At 44.3% G+C, this 18,433-nt stretch overlaps 1 protein-coding gene across 1 annotated transcript in view; it reads right to left on the bottom strand.

The window, feature by feature from the left end:
• Positions 1 to 14,771, bottom strand: part of MAP2K1 (mitogen-activated protein kinase kinase 1) — a 34,672-nt gene extending 19,901 nt beyond the window's left edge. Inside the window, exons 1-2 of the mRNA XM_041418826.1 lie at positions 14,471 to 14,771; positions 139 to 349 (exon numbers count right to left, since the gene is read on the bottom strand). Of these exons, the coding sequence (XP_041274760.1) occupies positions 139 to 349; positions 14,471 to 14,550 (291 nt within the window). The 5' untranslated portion in view covers positions 14,551 to 14,771. The remainder of the gene's footprint in view (positions 1 to 138; positions 350 to 14,470) is intronic.
• Between the last annotated feature and the right edge of the window lie 3,662 nt (positions 14,772 to 18,433).

Genomic DNA, 18,433 nt, shown 5'->3' with positions numbered 1-18,433 from the left:
CCCCTTCTCTGAAATCTGGCATTAAATACTAATTTTTGTGTGTCACCACCAATTCTTTCTCTAAATAAATTCACTGTATTTCAGAGACAATGCCCTCTATAAACACCACCCCCAGGCTGTTCTTTCTGACCCCCTCACCTTTCTTGCCATTATGAGGCCGGAGGGTTTGTGAGACACTTTGAAGACCACACCACCATTCCCTGCTCCCAGCTCACTGATCTTCTCAAAGTCATCATCCTTCAGCTCCCCAACCTTCTGTTTCTGGGTGAGGAACGCCTCCAGGCGCTTCCGCTGCTGCTCATCCAGCTCCAGCTCCTCCAGCTTCTTCTGAAGCGCCTCCAAGTTTGTCCTGCACGAGAAGGAAGGGCAGCATTGAGCAGAGCTGTGAGGGTCAGAGTGACACCGCTCCCTTTCTGCACCCGCACACGTTGTTCAGAAGGACCCAGGCTGCGCAGTCGCCCCCCTGAGATGTGTTGCTGCACCTCTGATTTAAGTAAACTGTGTTTTATCCCAGATAAAACAATGACAAACACAAGACAGCCACCTTCCCCACCGCTGAGGTCCTGCCCCCATCCAGGCATGCTGAGTTTCACCACCTCCAGGAGTGGCTTCATGACTCTGCACTTCTGGTCAGAGAGAGCTCCTGAATCACAGCACAGCCCTCCATGCTATTTTTAGATGTGTGTTTTCAAGGTTGTGTTGTAATTTCCTCCTGAGTTTGCCTAAATGTTTTATTGACTGATTTCCACAGGACTGTATAACCAACAATTCATTCAGAAGTTTCTCATTTAGTTATCAGTAAAAAGTCATCAAGCCCAGCCAAACACAGTCAAAATCCAATCACTGGAAAAGTGAAAGCCTGTGGCCCAGAGGTTTTAAGCTTATTTTAATTTTGTTTAAGGACACATCTGCTGGAAACCTCATTTTAACATGAGGATTTATGTTTTTAAGCAACACAAAATAGAAAACCAAAACTTTATGCAGGAGTTAAGTTTGGAACCACAGACACAAGTTCAGTGTTCCAGGAACATTTTAACAACTTCAGTTCCTATGGAAATGCTTCATTCCAATATGACAACTTAAAGGCTCCTTTAAAATTTCCTGCTTTCAACTGCAACAGTAAGTTACTGCAAGATAAATATTTAACAGCAAGAACCTGTTTTGCTTCCCCAAATTTAATGCAATGTTCCCTGGGAATACAGTGTTGCTAGGATGAAGAATTTGAGGAAGAGAATTTATTTCTTCAGAAGTATGAAAAACGTAACTACTTTCATTTAAAAAAATAATTAAATTTCACCAATAATCAAAATTATTTCTATTCATCACTTCATAAAATGTTCACTCTGAAAATCTGTTGCACAAAGGGACATTCTCACAGCCAGTGAGGAGCTGGTCAGCTGAGAGGATGCATGACTACTACCACAACTGTCTCTATCTTACCTTAAAAATCAAGTATCTGCACAAAAAAAAAAAAAAAAAATTATACTATGTTTTTAAAGATAAACCCTATTTTTGTCCTCATACCATGTTTTATACCTGTATAATCACACACCAATAATCCTGGAGTATCCCCACTGAAAAATCCCCCAGGTAGATAAATGTGGCTTACAAGAACATCCAAGTTAATCTGTTTTACTGACTCTGCTTTAAAGAGGAATCATCAAGAAACACATTTTTTGAAATTCAGAAATGCATAACTGAATGATTAACCCCTGGATTATTTTTTTTCCCCATCAAATGTGCCCAGTGAAGCAAACAAATTCCAGGCTGAAGTCAACAGTGTGTCTTTCCTGGAATACACCTGAACCAGCTCTCCTTACACCGTGAGCACAAACAAGAGAAAAGCTGAGGCAAAGTCAAGCACCCCTCACTTTCCTGCAATAAACTCCAGAGCAACAAATGCTGGACACAAACTCCATGTTTTACCCTGGAAAATTACTGCTGTGAGAAGACAGAACTCAAGTCTTCATTGTAATTTAGAAGCTTTGAGAAGAAACTTGCTGTCATTTTAAGGATTACTGAATAAGGCAGGGCTGTCCATCTGGAATTAAAAAAAACACAAAAAAAACAACTAGAGACACAGAGACAGGATGCAACAAGGCTTTCCTTGCTGTGCTTTGAAGAAAACAACTATTCAGTTTTTCTCTCAGGCAGAAGGGGGTTTTTGGCTTTGGAGACAACACAGAGATGCTTGAGCACATGACCTGGAGCAGACAGACTGCTGGTGTGAGGGAACAAACAACTGTCCTGCTATGCTTTAGGAACAAAAATATTTGCTAGGATAGCACTTATCACATCTATTTAGTCTAATGTTTTTCTGGATAAAGCTATTTTTTAATAAGTTGCCTGCTTCAATCTAAATGAACCTGGCATTCACTTAAAACAGGCATTTCCTTGCTTGAAATTATGAATTATTGCTGGGGTCCCTGCTTGAATACAAGTCAAGAGGTTCCAAAGGCTCTCCCAGATGGGAAAGTATTGATCTCATGAATTTCACCACCTCAGGTTTCCCCACCAAGTGTGACCACCAGTAAAATCACCAGAATTTTCTAAGCTCTAATTTCATTACTTGCAGTGACAAGCAATGAAGTTCTCAGATTTTCAGGACCAATTCTCTAACTGTAAAGTGAATTAATCTGAAAGATATGAACCCAACAAATGCATTGTCAGAATCACTATTCAGAGTGTAACTACCAGCATCTCCAGTTAGTTTTATGACAAGAACAGAACTATTAATAACTGAATGTCAGGCATCAGGAAAGAATTCTTTTTTTCATTCTGCCTCTTTGCTCGAAGGACTGGGCATTAATCAATTTAAAATGCAGCTAGGTAAATAGAAGGTGTAATTTTGTCATCTAAATTGGTGGTGTAACCTACTCAGAGTGTTTCCAGGAAGCAGGACTTTGGAAGTTTCAGTTTTTAACTCCAGCTACAGTAAGAACACTCCCCTGACTGGTAGCTGGGAGTGTCCCCTGGCCCCTCCCCAGGAAAAAGAAAGTTCCAAAGCACAGAGAAACAGGTGGAAAAGTAAATCATTACACAGGAAGTTTTACAAACTGAATGAATCCAGCACATCCAGAATACAGAAGAGAAAATACTTTAGACAGTTCATCACCAGGCACCACAAAAATGTTCAGGAACTTTGGCAGCTGAAACAGCAACATGCTACTGTGCAACTGTCTGCCTCCAGAAAGAGCACTGGGAGTCACTTAATCTTGTATAAAACTTTTACTCAGAGACAAAGATTCCTATTAAAATTCATCTCCATTACCTGCTGCAGTCTTGGGGTTGTGTTTTTCACTGTCAAGGCACCATGGCTTTGCCAGGGATCCATCAAAGCAGGAAATCATCAAATCAGCTCAGGGCTCCACGGTGCCAAGCACTTCTCTGAAGCAATAGGTTATCATTTCATTTATTGATAGCAGTTTGGGAGCCAAGCACACACTAAACTGCACCAGGGATGGGATCCAGCTCTCCCAGAGTGATCCTTGGGATGAAGCCACGGGGAGGTCAGAGCTGCTTCCTCCATTTGGGAAGGAAACATTGGAATCCCACAGAGCACCACCAGTAAACACCTTCCTGCTCTGCTGGCAGAAGGATGAGCACCCTGCACAGCCAGCAGACAACACCTCTGCACTCAGTGATGTGTCTTCACAGTTATTGTGAGAACTCTCTCTTCCTGACTAAATGGAAAGCTCAAAAAAATACACATTCAGGGCAAGTTTTTGGGAAAGCTGATTGTTTCTTTCTCTCTCCCAAGGGCAGCATGAGGTACCAGGTGCCCTAGAGGAGGAATTCTCTCCACCCACATTTGATCAGGGAGGATCTTTCCCATCAGCTCCCATTGTTTCTTCCTTTCTGTGCTCATGGGAGTGTTCTGACAGTGCAGCATCCCCCCGTGGCACTTCTGTGACCTCCCAAGGTGGAAAAGAATGCAGAAAGAACAGAACACAGCCCACCTTCCCCAAACAGGGACCCCTGATGGGTGTGGAGAACCTCACCTCTATCCCTGTCCCTCTGAGACCTTGGGGGAATCCACACCCAGCCCTTCTGCTGCCACCTTGTGCAGTGAGAAAGGTTTGTGGGAATGTGGGAGCTTTTCACACCCAGGGACATCTCACCCCAGGCAGGCTCACCTGGGACCTTGAAATTCCCACCTGCCCCCAGTCCCTCACCTTCTGCCAATGGCCAAAAGGGGGTGCTTAGGCAAAAGAACCCTGGGTGGGCACAACAAGCCCAAATAAATGCCCAGCAGCACCCTGAGTCACTGCTGCTCTGACATCCTGTGCTCTGCTCCCCAGACAGGCACATGGTGCTGCCCACAGAGCCCTGGACTGACAAGGTGTGTCACCAACACCATCCCATCCCTTTCTGAGCCCATCACACTGCTCCTTTAAGGGCTGGCTGTAGATTGTTTTCAGATTTTCTTTTTAAACATCCAGCCACCGATTTCTAACCATGAAACGTGTGCACATCACACACAGCTGGGCCCTGCAGGGACAGAGCAGTGAGGCTGGGGACAAGGAGCAAACCTTTCCTGCTGCAGCTTGGGCAGGGAGGAGCCACAGACCGGGCAGTGGGAGCACTCAGCACCCACAGATGTACAGAAGGCAAGGGCAGATGCTCAGCTCCTGGCTTTGGGGACAGCCACCTCAGCACTGAGGAAAGCACTCCTGGAGGAGATGCATGAACATTTCAGAACACACTTGTTCTTCTGGAAGTAGAAAGAGGAAGAGGAATGCTGCTTGTAGGCTGCTAGCACATAATGGCATAACAAAAACCAGAAAATAAGTCCTTAATTAATACTAGTACTCCAAATCCCTGGGAGCTTTATTTTTTTAAATTCATGTTAGTGCTAAGTTAATCATACACTCAACCCTAAAGGCTACAGTAAAGCTGTTACTCAACTCTAAAGTCTACTTCAGAGAGAGAAGGAAAAAATGTGGCAGGGGAAAAAGGAAAAAAATCTGAGAGCCTTTACCAGTAATTTGTCAAATATCTGTTCAAAGGCATTACTATCAGTGCTGCAAGCTGAACAATTAGCATGAGTGAAAGCATCAAGAAGTACTTTCACTTTCAGATCTCCTGTCGCATGAGGATACAAAGCTTGGGGGTTGTTTTCCAGAACAGTGACATTAATGCTTTCCCCAAGCCCACACAACTGTCAATTTGGAGAAGAAAGTAGGCAGTTCACTACATAATTTCCATGAACAACCTCAATCAAGGAGCTGAAATTAAGTGTTAGGAACATGAAGACATTCTGTGGTTTTGAGAAGACAGACTACTATGTTGTGTGACTCTGCCAAACCCGGGCAACAAGACAAATTCTTATTAAACTTTTCCTTTAGCAAAGAGCAGTTCACAGAATAACATGGAAGATAAACTTAATTCCAGAAGTCTCCCAGCTTAGAGCACAGGTGTCTGTCTGGGTTAACTCCAGTGCAGCCTCATAAAACTTGCAGTCAGAGCATCAACTCAAAAAAATCCAAATTCCCTATAGATGCAATGAGTCTGTTTTGGAAAAATACACTGGTTTTCAACCCTCATTTGCAATGTGTTAGAGGATCTTAAAATTTTTCCCTTGTACTTAGGTGGGATTTGTAGGTGAATTTCCCCTCTGAATATCACAGACTGGTTCCTTAGAGCCCATCTTGTCCCAGCCCTGCCATGGCAGGGACACCTTCCACTGTCCCAGGCTGCTCCAAGCCCTGTCCAGCCTGGCCTGGGCACTGCCAGGGATCCAGGGGCAGCCACAGCTGCTCTGGGCACCTGTGCCAGGGCCTGCCCACCCTCACAGTAAGGAAGTTTTCCCTAATATCTAACATACCATCCACTTCCACATCACAGTGGCATTGCATGGCGTAGAGTGAGGTTTAATACTGCCAGAAAAAAAAGAGGCCAATATTTGATTAAAATCTATTTCTCAGCAAAAGGCATGCAAAACAAAACCATTAGAAAAGCACTGCTCTGTCCAAAAGAGTATCCTGCTAGCCCTAATTTAATGTAAATTCTCATTTTTCTAAGGCTGAAAGGCATGAGTTTTAAAGAAGAAAACAGACACAGCTTCAAATCTCCTGTTGAGTCTCCAACCAGCTGGATAGCTAAACTTTCAAAACTCCCTCTAGGCTGGGAATCTCTGCTTTAAGCCTCCTCCTCTTTCTCTTGAGCTCACCACCATCCCACCAAACATCCCATTGTCCTCCCCTGAGCCAAAGCCCATCACACAGCACGTGTGGAAGGCAGAGCCCAGCAGGCAGAGCAGCCAGTGCTGCCAGCAGGGGCACAGAGGGTCCAGATTCGTGCCCTGGGTGCCTCTTCCCACCAGGGTTTCTGCAGCTGTTCCCATCTCCTGGGGTTCCAGCCCCTCATCCTGAGTGGCAGCAGGAGCTGCCAGCAAGGCTCAGGCATCCCTTTGGCATTTGAGCTCTCCAACCAATGCCACAGAGAGGGAGCTTGGGGTTTTTCTGAGTTAAGAGGCTTCCTCAGGACTGACTGTACCACTGCATTCAGAATTTGCCCTATATCAACTCTGTAATCTCAAGTAAGAAATTCTACAGCCAAACCTCCAGAAATCCAAGCTCTCCATCTCTCTTTCATGTCTGTGCACCACGGATTTTTCCCAGCCAACACTACACATTACCAGGATAAAAGAACCACAGGACAATTAAAACTTCCTTATGGACAGAAAAATGAACTTATTTATTGGATATTTAAAGCACAACGCAGAGGATACACAGAATTATGAATTCTGATCATCAGCTGACACATATATTTATCCCAGGCTTGCATTCCCATTGTTTTATGTCTCTGAAGTAGGAGTTAAATATACTGACAAAACCAAAGGATGAACAAATGCAATAGTTACAGTAACAGTACCTTCCCAACTCTCCCATGTGGCAGCTACACAGCCTTTGAGGGCCACTACAATAACAAAAAAGATGAAGTTACAGGATCAGCTTACAAGGCCCCTGAATTAGGCCAGGATTAGAATTGAGACTCCTCTGTGCAAGGGCTGAGCCCAGAGCACAGCAGGACAAACTCCATCCAGAGCCACAGCAACCACACCAGGGACCAGGAAAAGAAACTGCCAGAAACTGTCTGAAAACAGACCAAAAACCCCATAACTGGGATTCTGAGAAAGCCAGGGATGGAAGGCTTGCCTGTACTTCAAATGGAGGGATTGCACAACACTGAACATTTGTCAGCACGGCCATTTAGCAAAGAAATTAATAACTTTTACCTAATATATGAATGGAGTGTACCAATACATACAGAAATATTCACATATCTATATCCAAAAAGAACTTTTTTTTTCCCCAAAAGAATGTGTTCTGCAATCTGCTGACTCATCTTCCCACCACACTGAAAAAAAAAGTTCTGGAAAAGCACAGAACAATGCTGAGTTGTACAAAACCCTGCAAGAAAGGGGGAAGAGCTGCCAGGAACTTTCAAGGGTCTGTTATAAAAACCCATAAGGAGGTTTTTAAGAAGATTCTTGTTCATCCAGAGAATCCCACACTGTTGGAATATCTCCACCCTGATGCTCAGGAAGCAAAGGAAAATAAATCTGCTTTTTTTGTATCCCTTGTTGTGGACTTCATTTGATGGATGAGGCTGGATCCAGGTGGAAATCCCATCCTGAGGTGTCAGCAGGGAGGAGTTCTGCTGGAATCCACCTTCCTCCTGCCCAGACAGGACTCAGGATGACAAAGGCTCCTCCACAGATGTTTGCCAAGAGATGCTGAGCACTGAATGAGCCTTTCCCAGTTGTGCCCTTGCACTTCTGTTCCAAAGTGTAACCAGGATTTTGTCTGAGTAATACAGAGCACGTAACAGAGCAGGAATCATCTGATTACTAATTTCTAGGGACAAAAGTGATTGGAAAAAGAAATCCACTGCTGCCTCAAAAAAACAAAAAATTGAAAATTAAGAAGTCTTCGGAAGAAAGAACACGATTCCCCAAAAATTCACTTTTGCCAGCTAATATTTCTTCCTCCAAGAGACACTCTTGGTTTTGGCAGTGGAATTTGCACACTTTCCACAGCCCAGGCAACCCCCAGGGTGGGAGAACAAATGCAGCTGGTTTGGCAGTGGAATTTGCACACTTTCCACAGCCCAGGCAACCCCCAGGGCAATGGTGGGAGAACAAATGCAGCTGTAAAAAAGGTAACACAGGCAAAAAGGGGGAGGAGCTTTTTTACTGGAAAATGTAGAACTCTGTAACTGAAAGGGAACAAACTAGCTAAAGGTGAGATGGAAAGGTTTATCAGACCTCATAGAAAATTCCTTCCTCAGCTCATTTCAGAATGTTTCTCCTGTTTACAGTGAAATACTTAAAAAGCCACTCTAGAAACTAGCTGGTGGATTTCCTGCCTCATGTAAATTCCCCACAATTTTCATGTTTGGGTTTTTTTAAGTAAGTGCTAACTCAAAACCCCTTTTCCCAGGTAACAACAGCACTGTTGTTATACCAATAAATAATAGAGTTACCCATTGGCTTTACCCAGACCCTCTCAATCCCTTTTTCTTGCTGTGAGATAACACTGGAAGGTCTGGCAGGAAATTTGTTCCTCCTGAGACAGACACCTGAGATTACTCCATTAAAATCTGTGCTACTCAGGAATTGCTGTAATTTCTGAATTCCAGCATCTCCCTGTGCTCTGTCACTCATCCTGCCAAGGCAGGAGGTGATGGTCTCATTCTGCCCCTCATTCCCAAGTAACCCATTTCCAAATTAAATCCCATTTTCAGTGGGATTATTTCCCTGGCTGAGCTGACCCCAGTGCTGGTGGGCAGAGCTCTGAGAACTCCTTGGGGCTCGTCTGGCAGGGTCTGAGCTCTCAGCCAGGAGAGGAGAGCCTCTGCAGAAGGAGCAGGATCTTGCACAAGCTGTGTTGTGAAATCACACCTCTGTGCCTGTCTGCAGCCTCCCTGTAAGGACAAGAAAAGCAGCTGGATCCAGAGCACAGCTGCACTTCCCTCACCACGTATCCTCCTCACATTTCCTCAGCAACGTTTATTTTTACATCCAGTTTTTAACTCCCCTAAACCAACTGAAGCTTTTTAAGCTCATACAAACTAAAGTATTCCTCCATTACCATCATTATGCTTAAACCTGACTGTCAGAACATAACAAGACAGTATTAAATGTCTTAAAATCCTTCCTACACCATAATTGTCAACAAAAAGCTGCCTTCAGCCAGCAAGAGCTGCACAGGTCAGTGTGCCCCTTAATTCATTAATTTCTGTGCTGCTGATGTACACTTAGTCAGAATTTTTTTCAGCACAAGTCCGTGAGGTGCTGCAGGCTCTGACTTTTCATTATTTCATTATAACAGATCACATGTTCTGTTAGAGTACTTAAGTAACATTAAAATGGTATTTCTAATTTGGTGAAGGACTATGCCAGGCTCCAGCACATTAAAAGAGAAAGCTGTGCATGAGTATATTTTAATTTAAAATGCACTCTCTCATATCACGTGTATTTGGAAGTTTGATTAATCCTTCATTAGTAGGGGATTAAAAAAAATGTTTCTCTTTTTTTCTTTTTTTAATATTTAAAAGCTTACAGTAATTCTACACGTGTATTGAATGCAACTGAAATCCAACCAGATCAGTCATAAAATTCCAGGGTCTAATCTTCCAGAACACTGCACACAGGCAAAAAAGCTCCCCTGAAGTCCAAGGAATTCCAAAGGGAAAAAAAAAATATTCCCCCAGGAAGCAAGGCAGAAATGACCCTGGCAGCGTAAAAGTGAACAACTCTGTGAAAATCTTCCTTTCCTTTTATTTAACCTCACATCCAAGAAACTGATAAGAAACCTATTCCAGGGAGGACAAATCCTCTTGGAACAGGATCCACTGGGAAAGAGCCCACAATGGGAACTTAAAGCCCACAAACCCACGGCCCCAAAACCCCATTTCTCTGATGGGACACACCTGCCCCTCTACTCCTCAAAAACCCAAATTGAAGCTCCCTTGAGAAAGTTGAGAAAGACCCTGAAAAACACAAAAATTGCAGGAAGCACAATAAGTAAGCAATGGTTTACTTTGCAAACTGTAATATATATTGAAGTGCAAACCATTTCTGCACAATCCCCAAACCTTTCTTTGCCAAGCAACCACAGGGAGTTGCAGCAGCCATTCAGGGACCTCCTTAAATGCAATTTAACCAGAATAAACAGCAGCAATAAGAAAAGGCTGATTAATTAATACTCAAACTATGACTGGAATTTGCAGTCAGCCGTTTTTACAAAATTGCTCTCTGGCTTGAACAGTTCTAAGGCCCAGGTTTGCTATAATTAAGGCTTTAAAAAGAAAACCCTGAAAAACCACATTGTGCCTGATGACTTGGTTCTACTCATGGTTTGCTTTGGATTTGCTTTCTTTTTTAAAAAGAAATACAGCTCCTAAGGTGGTAAAGACCTATGGACAGCACCTTTAATCCCTCTCAAGGGCCCATTTCTTTTCAGCACATCAGAGAAGATGCAAATTCTGTTGTCTACTTTTTTTTTTTTTTGCTCTCATTTTTATCTAATTAAACACAAACCTTCTATTGTAGCTGATACTTCACATCTGAGATTTGTAGAGGTTACAGCTCAGGCTTGATTTGGGAAACAGCAGTTGTTGGTAAAACTCATACAGAGTTATATTTTGAAAAGAACTGTATTTTGAATGATAAATACACTTCAATCCCATCATGTCAGAGCTCACAAAATACATAAAAGTCAGCGGCACTCGATTTTTAAAAGTAATTGTTTTCATTTTTGTATTTAATCAAATCCCAGGCACTTTTGGAAGGTTTATATTTTAACACCAGAACTGGGAAAGTTGTTTGGATTTATAGACAAGGTAAAAGGTAAGGCTTTAGAGCAGTTAGTTTGACCCTGTTTAACACCAGAACTGGGAAAGTTGTTTGGATTTATTTAGACAAGGTAAAAGGTAAGGCTTTGGAGCAGTTAGTTTGACCTTTCTCTCTGACTTTTTTTTTATTTCAAAGATGCAATCAAAGAACTTCATGAAGCACCTTTCTTTTCATGTCAACATAAAACTTATTCTAATACAGAAAGTGGCATTATCTCAAAATCTGTTTTTTTTTCTACTGCACATTCTGAGACTGGGTTGGCTTTAGAGAAACAAAAATTGGTTGAAAACTGCCAGATATTGAAAGCAAGAGAGAGTTAGAAGTTTGAAAGGAACACAACTCCATAAACTGGTGATGTGTTTTCGTTCCTTTTGGCTATTAAGACACTAAACATTCAGCCAGAACAGTTTTCCTTCAATTAATTTTCATTCAGGTTTGCTCGGCTGGCTCTTTTTCCTTTCCCTGCAGAAGCTTTGCACAATTATATCTGTGCAGCTCCAAGGAATGAAATTAAATCTGCAGCTGGCCAGTGTCATCTTGGTTTCAGCCTGAGGAGCAGAGGCAGCTCAGAGCAGCAGAAAGGTTCAGCCCTCGCCGCGCAACCGCGGCTCCGCGGGAAGTGTCAAAAGCAGAAGTGAAGCTCAGGGCACAGGAAAACCTCTTGTGAAGTTGTCTCTATTGTCCAGCTGGGCAGAGCCAGGGATCGGGAAGGCCCTCGAGAAAAATGATTGGTACAGGATGTTGTGGTTAAGTAATAGCTACAAGTAACAAAATCTGCTGTCGGAGAGAAACATTGTGAAATTTTCATTTAAATATTTGGGATGCACGTATTTCAATTTTAAGCGCACTAACTCCCCTTTACACTACCTTGCCTGGAAAAAGAGGGATAAAAAAGAGAAAAAGAAAGGAAAAAAGAGGAAAGAGGCAGGCACATGAGCCCCAGGCCTCCCGCATACTCCTGAAGCCCCACACCACGTGCTATAATAAGCTTTCCCTTGCTCCAGTCAATGAGCTCCCATCACCAAATAAGGATGAAGACAGAGGACAGGACACAAATGCAAAGCAGGACATCCTGAATCATCCAGCCCCTTCTTTCATTTCCTCCCTTTCCCCTTCCTTTCTGCCAGGAAGTCCCGGTGTCAGAAGTGCTCATTCCTAACAGCATTAATGAGTTACAGAACCTTCCCCCTGTGACAGCGAGAAAGTCTCGGAATTCCAGGACACAGCTCCCCAGGCCCTGCACGTCCGTTTGGGCTGCTGCCAAAACAGCCTCAAGAACTTCCTTCCCTCGGGATGTTCAGGTCCCTGGTGCACTCACAGACAGGAATTTCATCGCCTCGCTCGGAATCTTCCTTTTTGCCCTGCCAAGTCCTGGAGCTCCTTTGCCTTTTCCGTGTCTGGAGCAGGGAGGCGTTTGGAGAGGGACAACGAGTAACCAGAGCCTCACATAGCCAAAATTCCTGGAGTGCAGGCTCGGGGCTTTAGGAAGTGTTAATATGGCAGTGCAGGGATGCTCGGCATGCACAGCAGCCTCACAAACACCTGACTGAGGAATTCAGGCAGTGACCAAAGGGGGAAAAAACCCAGAGCAGGCTCAGGGAGGAAAATAAACAACCTTACAGATTAAGGAAATGAAAAACAAAACTGTTTCCAACTCAATTCCAAAAACATTTTTAAATTCTGATGCAACTGTTCTTTGCTATTTGAAATCTTTCACAATGAGGGCTTAAAATTAGCAGGATGAGGGGATATTTCCACGATTAATTAATCCTGGCTGTATATAGGACAACTGGTTGCTGAATTTACTTTCACTAAGCTACTTCTTTTAAAAATACCAGACACCCCTAAGCCTGGCAAAGGCTGGGTAACAGGTCCTGTGTGTGACACAGATCACAAGTCTGGGGACACACACACAAACCCCAGCCGAATCAACACACGGAGCAGAAAATGAAGCAAGGCAGTTCATCAGTGCAGAAAAGACCCAGCACTCCCAGGAGTCTCCAAAGGCTTCCAACAAGTAAATGAGTACCTTACATGTAAAAGCAATTTAAAATTAATGACACTTCTTGCGGGAAGAGATACGATATTGAGTATATTGGGAGCGAGGTGATTTACATCAGGTACTACAAGCAGCAAGTGATTGGTGTATCAGATTTATTCTGTAGAACAAGACTAAAATGTACAGAGATCCCTGAAGACTAAATCAACATATTCCAAACTGCCTTGAGAAAATCGACTGGAAAGTGCTACCCGAGCAAATATAAAAACACAGTATTTTCCCCCCTGTCAATCCAGAACAAAAGCTCTGTAATATTTAGATCATAATGCTTAGATACAATCAGTAACTCCTGCCAAAGAACAGTTTTTAAACAGCTCATCGCTCAGTTAATCATCAAAAGAGTTTGCTAGAAATGTCACAGCTGGAGCTGCTAGATGCTGAATTTTTTATTTTTCGGGAGGTATTTGCTTGGTTTCAGGGTTACATTTCTTTTGCGGTCGATTTGGTTTTGGTCGTTTGATTTTTTTTTTTTTTTAGATTTGGGTGGTTAAAGCAGATCTGAGCCTGTGTGAAAACGTGGCACTGATGAACACAGAGCACTTTAAAGCCCAAGACTCGCACATGTCACTGCAAGGCTGCCTCACATCCTCTGTGTCACCGCGGCACAGCAGCACATCGCAGCTCGGTTTACATCTCCCGGAGAGGACCGAACTGACCATACAGGGGCAGGAATCTGCTCCTCCAAGACACACCTAATTGTTTCAAGGCTCACTGAAGGGCTAGCCCGACAGCACTGCCTAAAAATCAAGGCGTGAACATCGACCCGTGAACCTCAAATGAAAACCTGCTGTAACATTTCATCACTCGGCGGTGCCGGTGCCGCGTGTGCCTGACCGAGGCCACCCTGCCCACCCACATCCGTGAGAAACGTGCAGCAGAGGCTTCAGCAGCACCACCATGCAACCATCCAATATTCAGTATTTTTTTCCCCCCAGAAGTGTCCCCGTGATTAGCTGAGCCCTTCCCACATTTACAGTGTCATGTTTGTGTTGCCCACGGAGGAGCTCCGAGGCTGTTTCTCCACACACACTCCCTGCCGTAGCCAGCACAACATGTCAATTAGTGACAAACAGATCTGCTCACACTAACGATTGTTTGGGCTAAAGCCAAGGACGAGGCAAAACAAAACAAAACACCTTTTCTACAAATCTGCGGGTTCCAGTATAAATTCTCCCACACACAACGCTCACGAAATATGCCATCGCAAGCGTGTAATTTGGCATTACTAGCTAATTATATAAGCTAAGAACCCAGAAGACACCATTACGGACTAGGAGAAAGGAGTTATACAAGTTTCCCCCGATTTTTTCACCAGGGCTTTTTTCCCTCGCCTCTGTGACAGAAGTTTGTTTATCGCCGAAGGCAGCATCCCCTTACTCCGCGGAGGGCTCTGCGGGCATCCCCCGCCCCGGGGAGCCCGGGAGTCCCGCCCGCGGTGCTCGCGGCAGCCGGGCCGGGGCGTGAGGGGCAGGGCGGGCTCGGGAGCACCGCACCCCGCGGACAGCGCCCGGCCCGGGCCGGCCCGCACCCGCCCCGCCAGCACTCACTCCGCAGAGCTGGTCCCGTTCACGGCGGATCCATCCGGAGCGGGGTTCAGCTGGATCGGCCCGGGCTTCTTCTTCGGCATCTTCGCCCGCACACGGCGCGCAGGGGAGCGGACGGAGCGGCCGCGGCCCCACTTCGGACAGGTCCGAGGGACTTCCTGCGGTGCGGCAAACTGGGCGGGGAGCTGCCCTTGGCGGCGGTGCCTCCGCGGGCTGCGGGCAGGTGGCCGTGCGGCTGCCGGACCCCGCTCCGAGCGCTCCGAGCTCCGGCGGGCACTGCCCGGGATCGGGATGTGCCCGCCCGCCGCGCGCATGCGCGGGGAGCGCGCGCACGCGCGCGGCGGGCAGCGAGGCCGCGGGAAGCGCTGCCCTCAGAGCGCTCCTGCCCTCAGCCTGCCCTGAGCCGCCCCTGCCCCGGGATCGGCGGCGACAGCGGCAATAATCCTGCCCTGGCAGGGTGGGCAGGCCTGGCACAGGCTGCTCAGAGCAGCTGGGGCTGCCCCGTCCCTTGGAAGTGTCCAAGGCCAGGCTGGACGGGGCTTAGAGCGCCCTGGGATAGTGGAAGGTGTCCCTGCCCATGGCAGGGGGTGGCACTGGATGGGCTTCAAGGTCCCTTCTAACCCAACCTATTCTATGACGACTTAAACAGAACCTTGCTTTAACATCAACTTGCTTCCACAAATCGATAAGCGACTGATATTTTTTTTTGAGAGTCTGCCACATAACACTGAAGGACGTGCGAAGTGCAGAAACAGAACCTTGCTTTAACATCAACTTGCTTCCACAAATCGATAAGCGACTGATTTTTTTTAAGAGTCTCCCACTTAATACTGAAGGACGTGCGAAGTGCATTATCACAGGCAGTGGGAGCTGAGGGATCCAGAGAAGCGAGGCAGAGAAGCAGGAGGACAAAGGTGTCCTGTGCCATCGGCTGGACCTGGGACAGCGCGGGTCACTCAGCCCAGGACGCGTGGGGCTGTCACCAGCCACGGGCCAGTGGGGCACGTCACCCCCAGGCAGGACAGCTGGGTGGCCGTGCTCCAGTGGGCCCTTCTGGGGTGGAAAAGTTGCTGTGAGAGCAATATAAGTATCCTTGCTGTGGTCAGTGGAACGTGCTCTTCCACAGCAGCTCTCTCTCCACCAGGGAGAACTGGAATGTAAAGGTTCTGTTGGTTCGCTATGGGTCTCACAGGGGCAGGATATGGAATGCAATATAAGTATCCTTGCTGTGGTCAGTGGAACGTGCTCTTCCACAGCAGCTCTCTCTCCACCAGGGAGAACTGGAATGTAAAGGTTCTGTTGGTTCGCTATGGGTCTCACAGGATATGGAATATTAAAGCACCCAAAGCCCTGTTTGGATAGCAGAGCCAGCCTGGACACGCGTGTGCAGTTAACTGTGACACATACACTAATCGTATGAGAAGATTCAGGAGATAAAAGGAGTTCCATACATTTGACTTCCGTGAACAGAGTGACACTACAATCCTGCCTCTACTGCTGAGATCTGTAAAGAGCTTTGCTGAAGTTTGGGTTGCTTTATAAGATTAATTTCTCATTGTCTGAATCCAGCAGAAGTCAGCTGAAAACTCTTTTAAGGCCTGTGGGAGTCACACAGTGAGAAGGGCTTACAGATTTCTTCTGATTTCTGACACAGCTGAGAAATTCTTTCTGTTGCTGCTGTACATCTCTGTACCACACAGCGCTCCATCTGTCAACAAACACGACACATGGAGCAGAAAAGACTCTGCAGTTACTCATAATTTTGCTTAAGTGATAAATGAAACCTCTCACAGGCACACGTGAGCCAAGAAGTGAAGCAGCACCAAGGAACTCTGCCATGAGGTGGAGGTAGTGCCTTGGAACTGGTAAAAGAGGGAAAAACCAGTTCAATTTTTTCCTGAGATTCCCTAATTGTCCTTTTCATAGACAAGGCATGTGAATACACCACCTGAATGAATAACATCTTTCCAGCAGTGGACAGGTTTTATACTCCAGTGAATTGATTCAGACACGAGAAGAAGTGCAGAGTTAATTCCATAACAAAATTTCTACTGTGAATACTGTGGATAAAGAACCAGCCTCAATTCTGTATGGTTCAAATTTTTGTGGTTTGCAAAAGTACAATTATATTTTCATCAAAGTAATCATTAATGTTTTTACAGAAACTGAAATTATGAACAAAGTTCCCCATATATAATGCAAAAATGCTGAAGAGTTCCTATCACCTTATCCATTTCTATAGTAAAAATAAAAACATTAATTTTTTTTTCCACAGCTTTGCCATTAAAGTCATATTCCCTCCATCTAATTCTAGATATTAAGGGACAGCTCCCTCCTCTGGAGTGTTTTATCCTTGCACTCACAACACTGGACTGTGAAATTACTGATTTCATCAATCTCTTTTCAAATCCCTTTGACCAAAGCACAAAGCCCAAAAATATCTTGGATTCACTGTATCTAGAAATAAATTCAGGGAATATGGATTGATGCCACTGCAGAAATAATTTCTGCACTGCTGTCCTATAAAACAAAGAGGTTTAACTTAAGGGCATTAGTTACTAAAAATTAAGTACATTTCCCCAGCCAAAACAGTACACGTTGTGGAAATTTCAATATTCTCCGTGGAAGGAACTGCATTTTGCTGTACAAACAGGTGTTCCTGGAGGTGAATCACAAAGGAAAAGATGAAGAAAAAAAGAGAAGGCACTGTCATTTCACAGAGAGGCTTCTGAGCAGGGAGGTTTTCTGATTTATTGATTTTACCACTGCTTGGAAAAATAGAAATAATTTGTCGCTGAAAATAGAAGTGGAACAAAGAAGCTTGTCTTCATTACCACTTTTTTCCCCCTTATGGAAACAAAATTTTGCCTAATTTCTTGCATGAAAAGAAAACCACAATTACTATATAGAGCAATTGCATCTAAATTAAGCCAACTTTTCAAACTCGATTGCCACATAGAGCTGCATATTTTACTGCCAAAACATGTGCACACAAACTTCTATTTGCAAGATTTAATACTTCTTAATCTGCTTAGTGGTTAGCAAAGCAAGTTAGGGAAATAATTAGTCCCATAAAGCAATGGAATTTAAGAAGTCTGGTTTGAATTTGAATAAAATTGGCCAAGAGGATCAAAAATTATTTGAAGGGAGCTGACAGAGATCACAACCTACCTTGCACCTTATTTTCCTCAAGAAACACAGATTTAAAAGAGCCTCGTGGATCACAGCACAAATTGAATGCTTTGTGATATACTAAAAGCTTAGAAATTAACCTTTACGGTGGCTGCATAATATCAAATTTAGATTAGATCAGCAAGGCATAAATGTAGATAAGTATAAATTACAAATAACTGAAATTTGCTTAATCCTTAGGATGTGACTTCCCATTAATACAATGGGAGCAGTTGTGCTGAGGGTTTGTGGCATGAACAGCTTTGCCAACACAATATTTGAAGGTTTTCTTTGCCGAGCAAATTCTGCTCCCTTAGGAATAAACCCCTTCAAGCGTGGAAGAAGGCAATTATCCATTTGACAGATTTGCTTTGCTGTATATTACGTGTAACAAAGCAGGAAATGAGACTGAAATATAAAATAAGGTGCTAATTTGCTGCAGTTTTTCTAATGAAATTACAGTAATCACACAGAAACAAGCAGTAATATTTCCTTTTCACCTAGACTGGAAACCAGAAGTGTTTTCTAGAATGGAGGCAACCTGTGGGGGGTGTTTTGTTTGTTTTTTCCTGACTTATTATTTTAGCAGCATGTGGCTGGTTATTCATTTCCTGAGGAAAAACCAATAATCAATGCCTGTCAGCATTTGCTTTTTATTTAATTAGGAACATAGGACTGGAAAGAACCACCTAGGTCATCAAGTCCAGTTTCTAATTAAACACTCTTCAAAAATATTGATTAATCAAAGTCACATAAATATGGAGGGTTTTATAACCCTGTGTCCTCTGCAGAGAT

Source organism: Onychostruthus taczanowskii, unplaced genomic scaffold (genome assembly GCF_017590055.1).
Source record: "Onychostruthus taczanowskii isolate IOZ18803 unplaced genomic scaffold, ASM1759005v1 scaffold6, whole genome shotgun sequence".
NCBI lineage: Eukaryota > Metazoa > Chordata > Aves > Passeriformes > Passeridae > Onychostruthus > Onychostruthus taczanowskii.
Note: the sequence above shows the minus strand (reverse complement) of the source record. Positions and strands in the feature narration are given on the sequence as shown.